Genomic DNA, 18,875 nt, shown 5'->3' with positions numbered 1-18,875 from the left:
GTTGCTCTTCTCCACACCAAACAGTCCTGCCACAACACCAGCAGGGGGCGGCATACACTTTATTTTCAGCCACTGTGAGGGCCCAATCCCCAGCTCTCCTGAGCAGCTGGCCTGGGGCAGGAGATGCCTGGTGAGCTCTTCCTGGGGCTGCCAACACCGCTCCCTACCCAGGGCATCTCCCCGAGGGAGGTGGTCTTCAGGTGCATCGTGGGCAGCAGCCTGAGCAAGGGCCCTTTCCTCTCAGGTCTCTCTGTGGGGCCACCTGGGTACCTTTAGCCATTCTGGACAGAGTCCCGGTCTGCAGGGGGCTCCTAGCAGGCAGCAAACTTGCGCTGGATGCGTTTGTACCGCAGCAGCTCCTGCTCGCTGACCGAGGGCTGCAGCTGGGCGGCGGCCTGCAGCAGGTCCTCCATGGTGAGCAGCAGTGCCGAGCTGGCCGGCTCCAGCCCTGGGGGGAAAGGGGGGTGGCAGGGGGAGACCAGCGGCCCCATCTCCGCTGAAGGCAGAGGCTGTGACCCAGGGGAGGGCCCTTCCTGCTCAGAGTGCCCGGATGGCCCTCTTCTGAAATGCAGCCCCAGGCCTGGCTCGCACTAGTGTTTTTGGTTGATTTCTGGGGCTGGCAATGGGCTCACCTTCCTCCAGGTCACGAACCCTGCGTTTGAGGGCAGCTGTCATGGCGTCCGAGCAGAGAGAGTACAGGTCTGCGCCTGTTAGCTGGGGCGGGCAGCAGTCCAGCACCTTCACCAGGCTCACCGAGGGCTCAAGCTTGAATCTTGTGGGGGTGGGGAACAGTTACAGCAGTCCTCACATCCTCCCTCTGAAGCCATCACTGCCCAACACACCCCGTGGCCACCCCAAGGCCCAGGCCCTCGGGGAGTGTCTCTGGAACAGGGCATACTTGCGTGTGATGGCGCTCAGAACACGCAGCTGGGAGGCCCGGTCCTCACTTGCACCCACAAACACCAGCTTGTCAAATCTTAGGGAGATGGGGGTGTCTGTGAGAGGAAGCCCAGCCAGGAAGGGGGGGAGGAGACGCAGAGCAGGGGTGAGGGATGAGCCCAGATGGGCCTGGTGGGGGGTGAGCAGGCTGGGGTGCCCACCTGCCAGGTCGCAGAAGGGCAGGGTCCAGGAGGTCTGGTCTGTTGGTGGCTCCAATCACAAACACATCCTGAGTGCTGTGAAGCCCGTCCAGCTCGGCCAGGAGCTGTGACACCACCCTGGAGGGGGGGAAGCGGAGCTGGGAGGGCCCTGGGGACCTGCCCCGCCTGTGCTGCCTCTCCCTGCAGGCTGCTCCTCACCGGGGCCTTGCAACCAGCTCTGCCTGTGCCCTCCACACAGGTCCCTGGGCTCCCTGGCACCACTGAACTGGAAGGGCAGGAAATTCTCTCTTTGGCTCCCACCCAGGACCCCAGACTCCACTCTCACTCAGACCCCCACCTGTCCATCACTCCTCCAGAGTCTCCACTTCGCCCCCGGCTTGGGGCCAGGGAGTCCAGCTCATCAAAGAAGATAATGCATGGCGCCGCAGCCCTGGCCCTGGCGAACACTGAGGGGAGAGAGGGGCAGGCAGCGAGGGGGGCTCGGGGGTCTGAGGCTGGGAGAAGACAGGGAGGCCGCACTCCAGGCAGGGACTGCCTCGTGCAAGGGAGGACGAGGCGTGACCACCAGCAGCCTGGGGGAGGGGCTGAAGCCCAGGGCCTCCCCTCTCACCTTCCCGCACGTTCTCCTCACTCTGGCCCACGTACATGTTGATGAGCTCTGGCCCCTTCACACTGAGGGAGGTCATGGGAGGGAGAGACCCATCAGATGCGTGTGCACACACACAGTCACCCCCCTCTCGGGCTGCCCCCCATCCCTCGCCCACCTGAGGAAGGTGAGGCTGCACTCCGTGGCTACCGCCTTGGCCAGGAGGGTCTTGCCTGTCCCAGGGGGCCCGTGGAGCAGAAGGCCTGAGCGCCTCAGGCCCAGGCTCAGCAGCTCAGGGTGCTCCAGGGGGAGCTGAATGGTCTCCAGGATCTCCCTCTTCACCTCCTGCAGCCCGCCTACGTCATGCCAGGACACCGAGGGGATCTGGAAGATGGGGGGTGGGCGTCTGGCATATGCTGGTGGAGGCAGCTCCTGCCCAGCCTCCACTGGCCAGAGTCTGCACCTTGGGGGCTCCCACGGCCCGGGAGTGAGCCGTCTGCAGCTGCTCCAGCGCCTGCCCGAAGTCCTCAGCCAGAAGGGGAAAGCCGGCCGCACACAGCTCCCCCTCATCCTCCTCGCTCCAGCCGCCCGGCAAACTGCGGGAGGAGCAGAGTCCCCAGGAGGACCTGGCACAAGGCCTCCTTCCCGGCCCCTCCCCATCTCCTCTTGCCACCTGTCCCCTCCTGTGCTGAACTCCCCTTACCCTGAGTTCCTGATCCTGGTGCAGGCTGCCCGGCTGCTGTGGGCCACAAGGGCACAGAGATCCCCGGCCACGAAGCCCTAGCAAAGCGCAGGGGGACACATGAACAGGGCGTGGCAGGCGGGAACCATGGGGGACTGGTGCCCGGCAGAGCGGACTTGGGGGTTCCTCCCCTCACTGGCAGGCAGCAGCCAGCACTGAGCTCCTGTGGCCTCCCGGGGAGGCGCAGTGCCCTGCCTTCATACTCACTGCACACCGCCGTGCCAGCTGTGCCAGGTTCACCTCTTGGCCCAGGGGGAGGTGGGCAGTGAGGGCCCGCAGGATGCTGAGCCGCTGCCCCTCTGACAGCACGGGCACCTCCAGCTCGTGTGGAAATGCTGTCTGTATGTCAGCAGGCAGGTCCTGGGCCCGGCTTGTGGTGGCCACAACCATGAGGGGAGGGCGGCTGCAGGAGGAGGGGTGGGCACTGAGGGCGGGAACGTGGCTGGAGCTCCTAGGCCCTGCCCTGTGCTGAGGTGGCTGCAGGGCAGGGACAGTGGTGGGGCCGGGATGGGGCAGAGATCAGCCCCACCCTAAAGTTCCCGGCTGGGCCAAGGGAATACCTCGGGGGATGGGAGCTGTTCTTCCCAGGAGGTCCCGGGACCACATCCTCCTCCCTCCAGACACCCCAGGACCCTCAGCTCAGGGCTGCCAGTGGCAACCCAGGGAGCAGCGGATGGCTGAGAAGCCACAGGGGCTGTGAGGAAGCACTGAATGGCTCCAGGGGGAGCCCAGGCCTCGCGGGACGCCAGGCCCAGCCCTTCATGAATACCTGCTGAGGGGGTCCTCATTGAGGAGGAGGTGATGCAGCACGGCCACCACCCGGGCATCCTCGCCCAGCCCATCACGGTCGCGGCCTAGCAGGTCCAGGGCCGTCAGCAGCAGGACCACAGGCCGGCAGCGGCGGGCCCGGGAGAAGGTGGCCTGCAGTTTTGTCTCCACAGCCCCACTGCTGTCTGCACAAAGGCTGGAGCAGGGCACCTGGTACAGAGGCAGGCAGAGTGGGGAGGAGCAGTCAGAAGCAGGCATGGGCCCCCTTGCTCCTGAGGGCAGGGCTGGGTACAGGGGGCACACTGGCCAGCTCCCACCTCTTAGCCACCCTACCCCAGGCCCTGGACTGTCCACCCTCCTCCTTCTAGAAAGCACCCACAGTGGCCGAGCATCATGGGAATACGCTGACCTGCGGCCCACTGGACCGAGGTACTGGGGAGGAAGAGGGAGAATCTGGGGAGGCCAAGGGGGCTCTGCTGTCCAGAGAGCCTCACCTTCAGTAAGTGGAGCCCAAGGCGACCACAGGCCGCCGTGACCGCTGTGGTCTTCCCACTGCCTGGGGGGCCCCGCAGGAGGACACAGCTAGTTCCTGTCAGCAAGGCCCCTCTGAAACCAGAGAACAGTCACTTGTACCCTCAATTCTGCCCATATTTAAAGTCCCCACTCACACAGGAACCGTGGGATCTCAAAAGCAGACCCGGGTTTCTCTCTCCTGGGCCTCCCTGCCCACAACCCAGTGTTGTCTCCACAGTGAGGCTGCACCTCCCGCACTTCCCACACCGCCTGTGGTATCTGGTGGGGCCTGGAACACATCCCACATTTCCACCATCACTGTGTCCGCGGCAAGGCCTGCACTGTCACATCCGGTCTGCACTGTATGGAGAGGCACAAGGGTGGGCACTGGCTCTGCACTTGGGCAGCTATGCCCTTCAGGGCCAGTGGGCTCTGCATGGGAAGGGGAGCCCCAGAGAAGCAGCCTCTGGGGCTGGTTCTTCGTCCACAGCCGACTTCGGAGGATGGAGGTTATCTCAGGAGAGAGCCTAGGAACTCGCTTATGGAGGATGGGACCAGGCACACAGGCCTGGGGAAGGTCCTCCCACTCCCACTCCAGCCACAGCAGTAGGAACCGGGCAGCCTGGCAGGTTCTAAAGCAGGCTCTCCTCACCCCAGGACAGCAGCCTCACTCACCCCAGCTGGAGGCGAGGCTTCAGGGCAGCACAGATCTCAGCCACCAAGCCCTCCAGGCCCGGAGGAGACAAGGAACTCCACGGAGCGCCTGCTGAAGGGAGACTGGGAACGCAGCTCAGGGTGGAACCCACCTGGGAAAGGCAGGAAGCAGCTTGTGTTCCTAAATCTTGCTTCCAGCCCCCACCTCCCTCCCTGCCAGGTCTACGCACGACCCTGGGGCCTCACCATGTACAAGGAAGTGTGGGTGGTGTCAGCCAAGTAGGTGCTGGCTGGCCCATCTGCAACCTCCCCGATCGTTCTCTTCACTTTAAAGAACAGCTCTCGCCACCTGCGGGAGAGAGGCCCGATGAACCCCAGACCGCAGGCTTGCAGGCTGCCCACCCCAGGACAAGGTGGCTTTGTGCATGACAAGGGGTGCAGGGAGATAGGAAAGATTTTTCCTTTCTCCCCCACACTGCACCCCACAAATGCGAAGGGCAGGAGCTATCCCTGTCCCTTTGCTCCCCAACGACAATCCTCAGAGGGCCTAGGGGCTGTGTTTCTGCAGGTACTCGGGCTGCCGCAGCCAGCAAGGGATTATCTCATCATTTCCGGTGGCTTCACAACACAGCCTCCACCTCAAATGAGGGGACTTCACAAAGTCCACGGCAAAGTGGAATTAAAAGCTAAGTTTATTTGCATGCAAACATTTTTGAGATCTGTGTACAGTTTCTCATTAACATAACAATTTTTTGAAGACCCCTGGCACATACCCACTCAGGCCCTCAAGCCTCAGAAGGAGGGAGACTCCCTGGCTCTCATTCAAGCCACAAAATCTAATGGCAGGCAGACTCCCTGATAACGATATCTACGAGTACTGAGTCTCTCTTTCCTGGCTGCATGTGGGAATGACCTGTGAAGCTTAAAAAAAAATTAAACATTTTTCACTCATTATATGCTCTCATTTAGGAGACTCAAGGTTGCCAGAGGCCGAGGGGCAGGGGAGGATATGGAGTGGCTGGCAGTGAGTTCCGGGCTTTTCCTAGGGTGACGAAAGTGGTCTGGAATTAGACAGCGGTGTTGGCTGCACGACCGTGTGAATGTAATTAAAACCACTGGGTTGAAAGTATGAGTTTTATGGTGTGTGAATTTATCTTGATTTAAAAATTAACAGTCCTCCCTCCTCTGAGGGAAGAAGAGGATTCTGGTCTGATGGGTCTGGACAAGGCTTTGCTTCTGTTTCAAAAGCTCCCCTCGCCATTCTGACAGGGCTGTGCAGACTCTGGCTAGCGTCCCAGTGAGGGCAGTTCAATCTCCTCAAGGGGATGGGCAGCAGGTAGCAGCTACTAACTTCATCTTTCAAATAAAGACAGGAGGCGAACTCCTCCCCTCTTCAACCTGCAGACAGCAAGGCAAAGACAGAGCCAATCACTCGGGCCCCTTGCTCACACAGCACCACAGCTACAAGGCTGCGCCCTCCGTCCTCCAGCAGTGGGTGGAGGCGGGGATGCCTCAGGGTGATCCGGGGAAGTGCAGCAAGTGAGCATTCAAAATGCCTGCGTTCCAGCTGGCAGTGACTGCGGTCAAAGCAAGCACAAGTGGAGCATATGGCCAGCGCCGGGAGCTCCGCACAGGAGTGTGAGGAGGGTCAGCACTGCTGTGTACAGCGAGAGACCACCTTCCCCCGCGGAGGGCTGCTGCAACGCCCTAGTGAGCAAAAGGGCCAGAGCTCGGGAACCTATCAGGACACTGCAGAGGACATGGGGTATGTTCCAGAGAGCCAGATGGACAGCCGTGGAGCTGGCTCCTGCATGGCCTGGTTCTAGGAAGTGGGGCACAGGAAACACACTGAAGAGGCTACACCAGTAACAAAGGAATTCCCTTCCAGGGAGCAGAGGACATTCCTAACCAAGCCTAGGGAAGCCCAAGGCACTCCTCTCTATCTGTCCTTGGGCCCACCTGCCCACGCACCCCAACCCTGCCTGCCTTGGGACTTGCCGGGGTGGGGGAGAGAACCACGTACGTGCTCAGCACCCAGAGGGAAGGCAGGTTTCTACAGGGTTGGGACGGCAGAGATCCAGGGACAGAACTGGCTTGCTGGTCTGTCTTGATTAGTCCTTGCGCCTGTTTTCCTTTGGGAAGCACAAAGGGTGGGTATGCTATAGCTTTCCTCACAGGTGTTTGCTAAATTTCAGATGGGAGACAAAGGAGGGAACTGCCTGGTAAGTGCCAGCGTGGCATTTTCTGTCAGACCCCAGCCGCAGCCTGGGACACCGCAGAGGTGTCATGAAGCCTAAATGGGGTTACACAGGGCACCACCAGGCTCTCCATATGGGCAGCACCACCCTGAGATTAGAGGCACTGAGCCCCGGCCAGAGCCAAGCTTTGGATGTGGACCAGGGAGAATCAGGTTCTCCAGATAAGGCGTCTCTCTTGGCAGAGGCCCCGGGCTGGCGAGGCCGGAGACCTGGGACAGGACAGCTCTTAAAGCTGGGTTAGTGCATCTCTCAGCTGTGATCTCCTTTTAGTTCTCTGCCGCAGGAAGTCGGTCCAGACTGGAGGCTGCCTGTGGTACATTTTCCTCCCTTCACATTTGGCCAAAGCAGTCCTCACATGGAACCTCTGCGCTCAGAGTCAACAGGAGGAGGAGAAAAGCTGGACCCCTGGTTTTGGGTTCTTGGCTCGGTTATGCTGTTTGTTACTCTCCATTGAGGACAGGAAACAGAGGCGTCCTCTCGAGGACAGCAGCAGACTGTCTCTCCTCTGTTTAAGGCTGAGAGACAGAAGTGAGGAGCAGAAAGGTACATACTCCATCAGCTATGGCAGCAACCAGTGCCTGTGTGGCCTTACGCTGAAGTCGTGGCCGAAGTAGCTCTGTGGCTGACAATGGACAGGAAGGAAGGAATCCTGTCTCGGTCTAGGCCATTCACCTACTCTTATTCCTTTACTCCCCCTGAGCCCACCAATCAGTCTGAAGATGAACACCTCCCAAAGCCGGCAGGTTCAGTGGTTCTTAACCTTTTCTCAGTCGTGCACCTGTTTGGGAATGTGAGGGAGGGGCGGACCTTCTCTCCACGCCTGTGCGTGACAGCCAGAGAACATCTCAGGCACACAACTCAGGCGAAGGGGATCAGAGAATTCCTGCACCAGGTTCCGAAGCCCAGCTGTGAAACAGGAGGCTGCTGCATACCTGGGCAGTTTCTCTGGGCTTCCTTCCAGGATCTCTACTTGCCCCACCGTTGGCACACACAGGACATCCCCTTCTTGGACTACCCTGCAACACAGCAGTGGTCCTGGTCAGCTCACAACAGGAGTTAGGAGTATGCGTCTGACATCTCCCACGCTCCTCCCCAACATGCAGACCACATAGTCCTAGGGCTCTACCGTACACCCAGAGAACCCAAGCAGTTCTCCAGGGTACGAGGCAGAGCTAGAATGAACTGACAGAAGTGCCAGAGAGGATGGAAAGATCAGAGACCAGTGGGGGTCACAGCAGCACCCGGCTTTCTTGGAACTCTCTCTGATCAAGAACCTTCTCGGTTTAGAATGCCCACATTCACTTCAAGGTCCAGAGTTCTCTCCTGCTGCCTGCCTGATACACCAAGAGGATTCTAGCCACAATATTGCCTAAAATGTGGCTTTAAAAAAAAAAAGGATTTATTTGAAAAGCAGAAAGAATCTTCCACTTACTGGTTGACTTCCCCAATGTCTGCAACATCCAGGGCCAGGTCAGACCAAAGCCAAGACCCCAGACTCTATTTGGGCCTCCTGTGTAGGTGGCAGGGATCCAAGTACTTGGGCCATCATTAGCTGCCTTCCAGGAACATTAGCAGGAAGTTGGATCAGAAGTGGGGTAGGGGCTGGCGCTGTGGTGTAGCAGGTAAAGCTGCCACCTAAGTGCCAGCATCCCATCCGGGGACCGGTTTGAGTCCTGGCTGCTCTATTTCCCATCCAGCTCTCTGCTGTGGCCTGGGAAAGCAGTAGAAGATGGCCCAAGTCCTTGGGCCCCTGCACCGCGTGAGACCTGAAAGAAGCTCCTGGCTTCAGATTGGCACAGCTCTGGCTGTTGTCGGCCACGTGGGGAGTGAACCAGCGAATGGAAGACCTCTCTCTCTGTGTGCTTCTTCCTCTATGTAACTCTGCCTTTCAAATAAATATTAAAAAGAAAAAAAAAAAAAGTGGGGCAGCCAGGGCTTGAACCAACATTCCAAAATGGGATACAGGCAGCTTAACTTGCTGTACCACAATGCCTGCCCTTTTTAAGTTTATTTATTTTCAAAGATTTGTTTATTTGAAAGGTAGAGTGACAGAGAAAAGAGACACAGAGACAGAGAATCTTCCATTCACTTCGTTCTCTCTCCAAATGTCCGAAACAGCTGGAACAGAGCAAGGCTGAAACCGGCAGCCCAGAACTCCACCTGGGTCTCCCTCATGGGTAGCAGGGACCCAAATACTTGAGCTATCCTCTGTTGCCTTCCCAGGGACATCAGCAGGAAGCTGGTTCAGAAGTGGAGTAACCGGGACTCCAACCAGGTGCTCAATACCCACCAGATGTGGGCATCCCAAGAGCCGGGACTGGAGCCCGGCACTCCAGTTTGGGATACAGGTATCCCTGGCAGCAGCTAAACCGGCTGCATCACAATGTCCACCCCTAAAATTTGGCTCCTTTGAATCAGAGGCCCCGGGACGCCTACCTCTCAGGCACAGGATGGAAGAGTGACGAGGGAGATACTTCCCGCCCTCCATGGAGCAGGCAGCTAACCTGGGTGTCTGAAAGTGCCGGTAAAGCGCGTGGTCATAGTTCCCGTTAGTGCTGTAGTGGGGAGAGGACACAATCTCGATGTGTAACTCTCTGGCAAACGGAGGTCCGCCGAGCAAGGAGCAGCTTCCCTTGCCTTCAGGGGCAGTGCAGCCTTCCAGGTACCTCTGTGGAGAAGCAACCACTGCCTTACAACCATCTCCCGAGGAATCAGGATTGCCCTTTGTCTTAGCAGCCAACAGATCTGCTTCCACCCCCAGCCTTCCACGGCACAAGGCTTGCTGGAGCAGGGCCTGCGGCAGCAAAGCCGGCTACCTCTATCTTCCCTAATGGGCACCAGCAAAAGACGTCACTTCCTTTTCTGACTCTGGCTCCAAACAGTTCCCCAGTAAAGAGAACCTTCCTGTGGCACCTTTAACTTGGCCCTGAGCCAGTGAAGTGGGAAAGACAATGAGTGACCCCAAGCAGTCACTGGGATGATGAAGCAGGCATTAGTGGGGCCCTGAATTCAGGCTGGAGGAAAAGAACAGGACCTCACCAGCCTGGACAAGGCTGATTCAGCTGATACCACTGGAGTACTCCGGCAGCTTTTTTTCCACTACAAAGGGAATCTACTTTCATGCTTGTTCACGTCTATCTTACCTCTCTTCTTGACAACCCATGGTATTAACTGGCTACTCCAGCACTGTCCAATAAAACTTCCTACAATAGAAATGTTCTATATCTAGTGTGGCTCCTGAGCACTTGAAATGGGGGTAAAGCAACTAAAGAATGGTATTTTGCCCTTTATTTCATTTTAATGAAAGAAGCACTAACTGGTTAGCAGCTTCTGTATTGGACAGCTCTGGCCTAAACCATATATCAGACTGTATTAATAAGCTATCATTAATTATTTTAATTAACTAATCATTAATTGGCCATACATGTAGCCATTATTAATTAAACATCAGACTGTATTTGTCCCCTCAAACTCAGCTGCCATCTTGAGGTGAAGGCAGAAACCAAAAACTTTTCGTGGATGTATTTAATAAAATAGTAAATACCAGGTATCAAATATAATAAAAAGCCTCTTCCTTTAAGAATTAATTTAGAATACATGTTGAGTAACCTTTATCTTAAATACTTGAGACCAGTGTTTCAGATTTTGGATTTTTTCCCTCGATTTTGGAATACCAGCATAGACTTTACAGCTTCAACATCTCTACTTTGAAAATCTGAAATCTAAAATCTGGTACGTTCCAATTCTGAATTTCAGATTAGGGATGCTCAGCCAGTACATGACTAGAGATTAGGCAGATTATGTAATCATAACAGGAAAGTACAAAATAAATGCCCTAAGAAAGGTACAAAATGCTCTTGGAGGAAGAAGTCGTGTTAACTGTGTTGGTGAGATTGCGAAAGGCTTTCCGACAAAGGCAGACTCTTTAGATGGGTCTTGAAGGTTAGGGCAGCAGGATTTCAACAGATGAGTCTAGAAAATGGGGAGGTACTTGAAGTCAGGGTGAGCGAGAGACACATCACTGAGCCATCCTCCTCCTCACTACCTTGCACAGCACTGGGCAGGCTGTCCCGTGTTCAGCAAACAGCCGATTAGAGCGAGCAGACTAACATGCAAACCCCTCCCCCAACCTGACTGTGAACCCCGCTTTTCACCTGAACAGATGAGATGCCTTTCCTGCACCACTTCCACCACCAGGGCTTATGGTATTTTGATTACAGACAATGGCTAAGTAAGGCAGAGGCATTCAGCGAAAAACTCCCAAACAGTAAGGAGAAGGGGACCAGGAGTCTACTGCTCTGGTCTTCCAATCCAGCTAAGACAGAGAAGAGGAGGCACTTCTGACCCCAGTCCTGTTTCATACCTGGATGCTGAGTTCTCCCACTTCCAGGGGGTCACAGCCGAGATTAAAAGCCAGAGAGACAGGCACCAACGCCAGACCGTTGGCGAGCGGCTCTCTCACCTGCCCAGAGCCCGGTCCCAGCCTCTCAGAGAGGTCCCAGCGAGGCTCCAGGACCCGCACCGTGGCCAAGTGCGGCTGGGAAGTGCTCGGTGACTCGCCGGCCCGAGCCACCCACACCCATTCGCCCTGGAAGAGCCCGAGGCCGCGGAGACAGCTCCGGCTCACCCCCAGTGACTCTCCAGTCCCTCCCAGAACTCCTTGGAGTCGTCGGACCGTATTGGAAACGGCGAAGGAGGACACGACGGGCGCGGCTGGGGGCCGGCTGCAGTCCCCCGTCTCCGGGCACAGCCTAGCCCGCCCGCGGAGCTCGGTCACGGCCAGCCGCGTCCCCGGGCCCAGCAGCCCTTGCAGCGCCGGCCGCGTCTCCAGGACCCGCGGCCCGGGCACTGGCAGGGTCTCTCCGCGCCTCACCAGCAGCGGCCCGATTCGCGGCCCGAAGCCCGGCCCCGGCGAGGTGCCAAGAAGCGCCCAGCCTAGTGCCGGGGGCCGCCGCACGGGACGAGCCCGCACCCACGCCCCGGAGCCCAGTGCCAGGAGCCGGAGCAGCGCGCGGCTGACCAGCAGCTGCGGGGGCCCAGGGCCCTGCTCTTCCGTCCCCGCGCCCGGCCCCTCGAGGGCCGCCACAAGCAGAGCCGGCCCCGCCGGGCTCTCGCCTGCAGGTCGCAGAGCCAGCACCAGGCCCAGTCCCGCCGCAGGCCACGGGCCCCCGGGCGGGAGCAGCACAGCCAACGGGGGTGTCTCAGTGGGGAAGGGCTCCAGCACTCGCAACACAGCCAGCGCCATGGTGACAGGAGACCAATGAGGAGCCTGAAGGAGCTCGGCTTCCGGAGCCGGCGACCCTAGGACCAGGAGGCGGGAGAGGCGTTTCCGCTTCCGGCCGGGCAGGCGAGAGGGGAGGGGGGAAATGGGCGGGGCGTCGGGCTTCGCGGGTCCGTGCCTCGATGGCAGTTCCCGCGATGACTGCGGTTGCGCGGTCTTCACGCATGCGCCCTTCGAACCTCTGTTCACCAGGGCTTGCTGTTGCGTTTTAGGGGGAGTACCGTCCTCCCGGCCTCATGCCTGTAGCCCTGTATCGTGCACTTAACAGTGTATTGACTCATCAGTGAACAGTTAGCGGGCCCAGGACTGACTCGGGCCAGTGGAATGTCTAGGAAGGAGTCCATTCCTCTGTGGCACTCCTACAGTTTCCCCAGTGAAACTGAGGCTCGGAGGTTTGGGATGGCGGAGGTTGCGAAGGGAGTGGTAGGGTTATAAAAATGTCTCCGACGTGCTCATGGGTATGTGGTGGTTGCTGGCTGAATTACATGTGATTCATGGAGCCCTGCAGTGCTTGGTGCTGCCACACCTGTTCCGACACATCCTACACAAAACCCACGTTCCCGGGCTTCTTGTCCTGCTCATTGTCCTGTTGATGCTACTCCCACCAAGCTTGAATTAAAGACAAAGCTTTCCTCTCTCATTACCCACCCCCAGCCCGCTTGCCCTCCCCCGCCAATCCTTGCACACCATTCACTGTTTCTAATTCTAGTCTGGGTCAAGCAGCAGAGCAGGCAGGAGGGAGGGGTTCAAGGCTTTTGTCGTGAGCACTGAGCCAACAGCTGGTTCTGACCTGATTCTTAGATCCCATCCTTGCCTGCACCTCCACTGCTCTGTGGGAGACACTGAAAGTGACAGGCCACATTTCCAATGACTCTGTCGTTTTCGCTGAGAATCCAGTGGATCGGATGGTGGCAATCTCCTCCTTGTGGACCTCGCATTCTCTTACAGCTTTCTGCTTTCGTCACAGCTGAGCATCCTGAGGCTGTCTTCTATTTTGTACATTTTGCATTCCTGAAAATCTGAAAAATATCTGAAAACTGTGTTATATGTTACAAGATGTTTTAAAAAGATTTTTTTACTTATTTGAGAAAATTACAGAGAGAGAGAGAGATTCCACTCGCTGTTTCACTCCCCAGATGGCTGCTACAGGGCTGGGTCAGGCTGCAGTCATGAGCCCAGAACTCCATCCAGGTCTCTTTCATGGGTGGCAGGGGCCAAGTACCTCAGCCATTATCTGCTGCTCTTCCACGCACATGATCAAGGAACTGGATTTGAAGAGGAGCAGCCAGGACTCAAACTGGCACTCAGATATTAGATGCCAACATCGCAAGTGGAGGTTTAACCCACTGTTCCACAGTGCTGTCCCAGCCCCCATATTTAACAGAACATTCAGGAAGGTACTTGGTACCTGGATTCACATGGATGAAAGTTCCCATTTAGGGTGTGGGCATTCGGCTTAGTGGCTTAGATGCCCGCACCCCGCCTCACTCAGAGTGCCTGAATTTTTTTTTTTTTTTTTAACAGGCAGAGTGGACAGTGAGAGAGAGAGAGACAGAGAGAAAGGTCTTCCTTTTGCCATTGGTTCACCCTCCAATGGCCGCCGGCGCACTGCGCTGATCCGAAGGCAGGAGCCAGGTGCTTCTCCTGGTCTCCCATGGGGTGCAGGGCCCCAGCACCTGGGCCATCCTCCACTGCACTCCCTGGCCACAGCAGAGAGCTGGCCTGGAAGAGGGGCAACCGGGACAGAATCCGGCACCCCAACCGGGACTAGAACCCGGTGTGCCAGCACCGCAAGGCGGAACATTAGCCTAGTGAGCCGCGGCGCCGGCCTAGAGTGCCTAAATTTGATTCCTGGCTCTGGCTCCCAACAATGCAGATCCTGAAAGGTAGCAGTGATAACTCAAATAATTAGGTTCCTGCCACTCAAATGAGAGAGCTGGATTGTGTTCCAGTTTGGCTTAGCCCTGGATCTTGTCTGGCTCAGCACTGGCTGTTGTGAGCATTTGGAGAGTGAACCAGCAGATGGGAGTGTGCATGTACTCTCTCTGCTACTCAAAGAATAATTAAAAAGAAAATTCCAATTTTGTAGTTGTACTATACGTGACTTTGTCCTCTGCCTCCCAGAGGGACCAATGACAGGATGGATGAGGAGAGGGGCATAAAGGATATGCCTGCGGCCGGCGCTGTGGCTCACTTGGCTAATCCTCCGCCTGCGGTGCCCGTACTCCGGGTTATAGACCCTGTTGGGGCGCCGGGTACTAGTCTCGGTTGCTCCTCTTCCAATCCAGCTCTCTGCTTGGCCCGGGAGGGCAGTGGAAGATGGCCCAAGTGCTTGGGCCCCTGCATCCGCATGGGAGACCGTGAGGAAGCACCTGGCTCCTGGCTTCAGATCGGCGCAGCGCCAGCCGTAGCAGCCATTAGGGGAGTGAACCAACGGAAGGAAGACCTTTCTCTGTCTCTCTCTCTCACTGTCTATAACTCTGTGTCTCTCTCTCTCTCTGTCTAACTCTGCCTGTCAAAAATAAATAAATAAATAAATAGGATATGCCTGCTTTACACACTGGCAGGCATGCTGCTGGCCTCAGGACTGTGGCTTCCCTCCAGGCTTGCGGGGGTGGGTAAATACACCTGGCATCCTGCCAGCACCAACACTTACACAGACACAATACTTCCATCCACTTTCCTCCACTTCCCTCGCAGGCTTTGTGCTACCTTGAAACTGGCATTAATCACTGAAGGCCAATCGCTACTTCTGTAAGGTAGCCAGGATCCCACATTTGCTGTCTTTACTTCCTTACCTCCTCTTCACTCTTCAACCCACTATAAACTTCCACTCCTTTGAAACCGCCTTGGCAAAGATAACCTGCAACTTCCTAACTAGAGAATCACGGTGACTGCCATCCAATCTTCTCCTACTCTTCCTCTGGACTATTCATTTTTTTTTTTTTTTTTTTTACTTCCTTTGCCATTGTAACATCAGTTTTCCTCCAACACCTTCTGGCACACATCCTCAACTCCTTCCTGCTACCATAGCCCCACGGTCCAATGAATCACCAAATCCTGTTGATTCTACACATTTCCATGACCACTGTGTTATAACGTCAATGTCCTGACTTCTTCTTATTATTATTATTTAAGATCTATTTACTTGAAAGGCATAGTGAGAGAGAGAGAGAATCTTCCATTTGTTGGTTCACTCCATAAATAATGGTAACAGCCAGGGCTGGACCAAGCCAAGCCAGGATCCTGGAATTTTATCTAGGTCTCCCCCATTGGATGGCAGGGGTTGAAGCACTTGGGCCACCCTCTGCTGCTTTCTCAGGTGCATTAGCAGAGAGCTAGATGGGGAAGCCGAGTAGCCAGGTTTCAAAACTGGCACTCCAACATGGAATACTGGAGTCTGAAATCCTGGGCTTTGTCTTTTTTTTTTTTTTTTTTTAAGATTTATTGACTTATTTCTTTGAAAGGCAGAGTTACAGAGAGGCAGAGGCAGAGAGAGAGAGAGAGAGAAACCGTCTTCTATCTGCTAGTTCACTCTCCAAATGATAGCAATGGCCGGAGCTGTGCCGGTCCAAAGCCAGGAGCCTGGAGCTTCTTCCGGGTCTTCCACCGGGGTGCAGGGGCCCTTGGGCCATCTTCTACTGCTTTCCCAGGCCATAGCAGAGAGCTGGGTCAGAGAGAAGTGGAGCAGCCAGGACTCGAACCAGCGCCCCTGTGGGATGCTGACACTGAAGGAGCCGCTAAGCCACAGTACCGGCGCCTATATTGTTTCTTAATCTCTGTGATGTTCACCAGACTCCCTGGGGCCAGGGGAACTGAGTCGTATGTACTAGAACATTGACTGGGCAGGCTGGTGGGTAAGGGTTCCGGAGGCACTTAGCAATGAAGATGCTTTTCCAACATTCAGATCTGGCTCCTTAATCCCGGGACACTTGTAGTTAGGAACGGGGACCCTCTTCCTAAAGTTGTACGGAACGACGAATTTTCAAGCCATTTCACGCAGGTCCTGACGCTGCCAGACTTCCCCTCTGCTCTATGCAACTCCCATCTAGGGAGGCGTTTGCTCTAGAGGACCCCTGGGAGCGCTCTCCACCCATTTTGCGCCTGAAATTAAGCGCTACTTTACGCCAATGAAGAATGGCACCCTATGCTTTCGGGCTGCTTTCCTGCAATTCCACCTGGACGGGGTAGCAGAGCTGGGAGTGTGCGAGGACCACTTTGGAAGGGCAGAACAGAGCCGCAAGGGCTGCGAGGAATGGCCGAGGCCGACGCACCCCAGACGCCGAAGTGCAGCAATCCACGGCAAGCTTGGGTTTCCCTTTACCCCCGCCTCCTTCGCTAAGCTCAACCCACTTTAGGGCGGGATCTCCCTCCCCAACCAATTCTGGGAGCCGAACCCTGGCGGTTTGTACTCTTTCTTTCCAATGAGAAAAAAAGGAAGCAGCTCGGCTCCAATGGCCAATCCGAGGAGGCGGCGCCTGGTTGTCAGGCAGGTTTGTAAGAGTTCGGGCCAATTGGAGGCTCAGAGACCGCTCGACCCGGGCGCAGCGCGCAGGCGGTGGCGGAGAGACGCCGAGCGGGCCGAGTGCGGCCGAGCAGAGCCGGAGCCGGAGCGGGGCCGCAGGAGCCGGGCCGGGTCCGGACGGGCCGAGATGCCCTATAAACTGAAGAAGGAGAAGGTGAGCGTGGCCCTTTTTCTCGCGCCTCCGCCTTGGGGCCTGCGCGGAGCTCTGGGAGGGGCCTGAGCCAGGCCCGGGACAGCCCAGGACTGACCCTCCCGCCGGCCTCCGCAGGACTCCCGGGGCCAGCCCTCCGCCTCCGCGGCTCGCTGCAACCCCATCCCGTGCCGCAGCTGGGACAGCTCCCCCACCTTGCCCCGTCAGATTCCCCCCGACGTGCACCTCCCTCCCTTCCTCGCTCCTCCCACCCCCGCCTAGGGTAACCTCCTCCCTCCAAATCTGCCCCACTCCGCGGTCACTCCCCTGCTTTCTCCCTTCCCTGACTCCCCCTCCCCGCCCCCTTCCCCATCCGACCTGGGACAGCCCCTCAGCAGAGACTGCACCTCCCTCCTGCACTGCCCCCTCCCCCCGCCCTGCGCAGCCCCTTCTCTGCTCTCACGCGCCCGGGACGGCCTCTCCACTGGCTCCTACAACCCCGTCTCCCTCCACGCCAAGCCCCCTGACCTAGAACAGTGCAGCTCGCTCTCTCCCCCACCCAGATCTGGCCTAGGCCCCTCCCTCTAGTCTTCCTTCCACACACAAACTTGGAAGCTTGTGCTTCTGTTGATGGAACCTCAGAACGTCAGGGCTGGAAGGGGCCCCGGGCGCGTGCAGTGCAACCCTTTAAGGTACAGATGAGGAGACTGAGGCCCGGGCAGGGAAAGGGACTTGTCCAAGGTCACACAGCCTGCCGGAGGCCCAGCTGCAGTATCAAGGCATCTGACCTAAAGGCCTCTTCTGTCCCAAAGCCCTCCTAGCAGGCATCGACTGGTGCCTAGGTTCAGCCTGCAGCAACATCACTCCTAATCTGAGCAGGCTCCTCCCCTTATTCCTAATCCTAGGATAACCTTTACATCTTCTTTTTTTTTTTTAATTTTTTTTTTTTTTTTAATTTTGCACGAGTGCTGGAATCCTGCCCTTTCTGGGCCATGCTACCTTCAAATCAGGAATGTGTCCACATTGTCAGATTTGCTTTCCTCCTTATCCTGCAGGCTAGCTGGCCCAGGACAGCCATGCCTTTGTGGTGCTGTCCTGACACAGGCCGTTCTTTGCCGTTGGCTTCCTTCACCTTCCCCTCCTACCTGCATGCCACCTTCCCCTGTTCCTCATCTCGGCCTCTTCCTCTCCTTGTTTCCTGCGGCTGCTGAGGTCTGACTCAGAGGTGTGGCTCCTTTGAGGTACAGACTCACACAGAGGATGCTAGGATACCAGTTCTAGCCTCCCCCAGCTTCTCCTCCCCTGGGGCTGGCCCCTGGTGCTGGGGACTGGCTCCGGCCACCCTCTTGATGAGCCCAGAGGTGCGTTGCTCTCGGTTGCCCTCTGATTGGCTTGGATTGCCGTGCTGCCATCCTGTGGCCTTATCAATGCAACCCTTTATCCGGGGCTTGTTAGGTATCTTCCAGGCAGCTTTGGCTCTGGGTTGTGCACACAACCTCTCAGCACCTGCTTGAGAGTCTGAGTAGAGGGTTGGTGATGGTGTGCTGGGCGCTGAGGCTCCTGCGGTGCTAAGTGGGACGGGGTTGTGTGCCCCACCCAGGCCCTGTCTGTAGGGAGTGGGCTTGCCAAGATGCTTTGGGTACTTTGGCTGTAGATGCTGCAGACATAGGTCAGGCACATTAGGGGCTAAGGGGCATGGAGTTCAGGGGAAGCCGGTGAGGTCCCCGCCCATCTGTAGTTTCTAGTCTGATGGACCAGATGTTGTCCATCTGCCGAAAGTCTTTGCCTACTAGGAGTTTGAGAAGAAGAAGAAGAAGAAGAGAAGGTCTTAGACTTGCTGGGACCACAGGTGTTAAGTGTGTGGTGGGGAAAGGGTCCAGGAAGGACTGAGGAGCAAGGAGCCAGATGTAACCTTGAGCCCTGTAACTTTCTCCTTTTGAGTATTGGCAGCGTTTGGCCTGCTTTAGTGGCTGACCATTTCTGGGGGTGACTGGGCTGACGATGTGCCTGAGGTTTGCCTGGATCCCGTGGGGCCACAGAGCGAAGGGAGTTGGGTGGAGGATCTCTATTGCTCAGCTGTCGCCTGTTCTCTTTCTCTTATCCCTGCTGGTCGCGATCCTGGGCATTGCCCCTCCTTGGAGCCCCCCTTCAGGAGTGAGCTCTGCTTCCTCCTGTGGATTCACAGAACACTTGGTAAACCACTTACAGCCCTTCTCTGTTCGCTCCTCAACTGGAATTAATTTTCTTCCCCCTTGAGATAATAACCAAGCTTCGTTGTGTTGTGGTGTCTCCTTTGTACACAGTAGGTACTTAGTGGG

At 56.8% G+C, this 18,875-nt stretch overlaps 2 protein-coding genes across 5 annotated transcripts in view; one reads left to right on the top strand and one right to left on the bottom strand.

Moving 5' to 3' along the window:
* Positions 1-41: 41 nt before the first annotated feature.
* Positions 42-11,933, bottom strand: PEX6 (peroxisomal biogenesis factor 6). 4 transcript variants are annotated; one of them, XM_051854735.2, is made up of 17 exons: positions 10,985-11,933; positions 9,126-9,289; positions 7,554-7,637; positions 4,610-4,712; positions 4,385-4,515; positions 3,691-3,802; positions 3,198-3,406; positions 2,636-2,831; positions 2,390-2,466; positions 2,150-2,312; positions 1,865-2,070; positions 1,711-1,772; positions 1,438-1,546; positions 1,101-1,217; positions 899-976; positions 633-772; positions 42-448 (listed from the first exon to the last, which is right to left on the bottom strand). In XM_051854735.2, the coding sequence occupies exons 1-17, from the start codon at positions 11,864-11,866 to the stop codon at positions 312-314; spliced, it is 2,970 nt and encodes a 989-aa protein (XP_051710695.1). In that variant the 5' UTR covers positions 11,867-11,933; the 3' UTR covers positions 42-311. The 4 variants fall into 4 exon arrangements, with proteins under 4 accessions (XP_051710695.1, XP_051710696.1, XP_051710697.1 ...); XM_051854736.2 differs by having other exon boundaries at positions 2,150-2,282; XM_051854737.2 differs by having other exon boundaries at positions 11,249-11,933.
* Positions 10,739-18,875, top strand: part of PPP2R5D (protein phosphatase 2 regulatory subunit B'delta) — a gene marked incomplete at its 5' end in the record, with an annotated part of 28,684 nt that continues 20,547 nt past the window's right edge. The window contains 1 exon segment of the mRNA NM_001082754.1: positions 10,739-10,766.

Source organism: Oryctolagus cuniculus, chromosome 5, assembly GCF_964237555.1.
Source record: "Oryctolagus cuniculus chromosome 5, mOryCun1.1, whole genome shotgun sequence".
Taxonomy (NCBI): domain Eukaryota; kingdom Metazoa; phylum Chordata; class Mammalia; order Lagomorpha; family Leporidae; genus Oryctolagus; species Oryctolagus cuniculus.
This window is presented reverse-complemented; position numbering and strand designations above follow the sequence as displayed.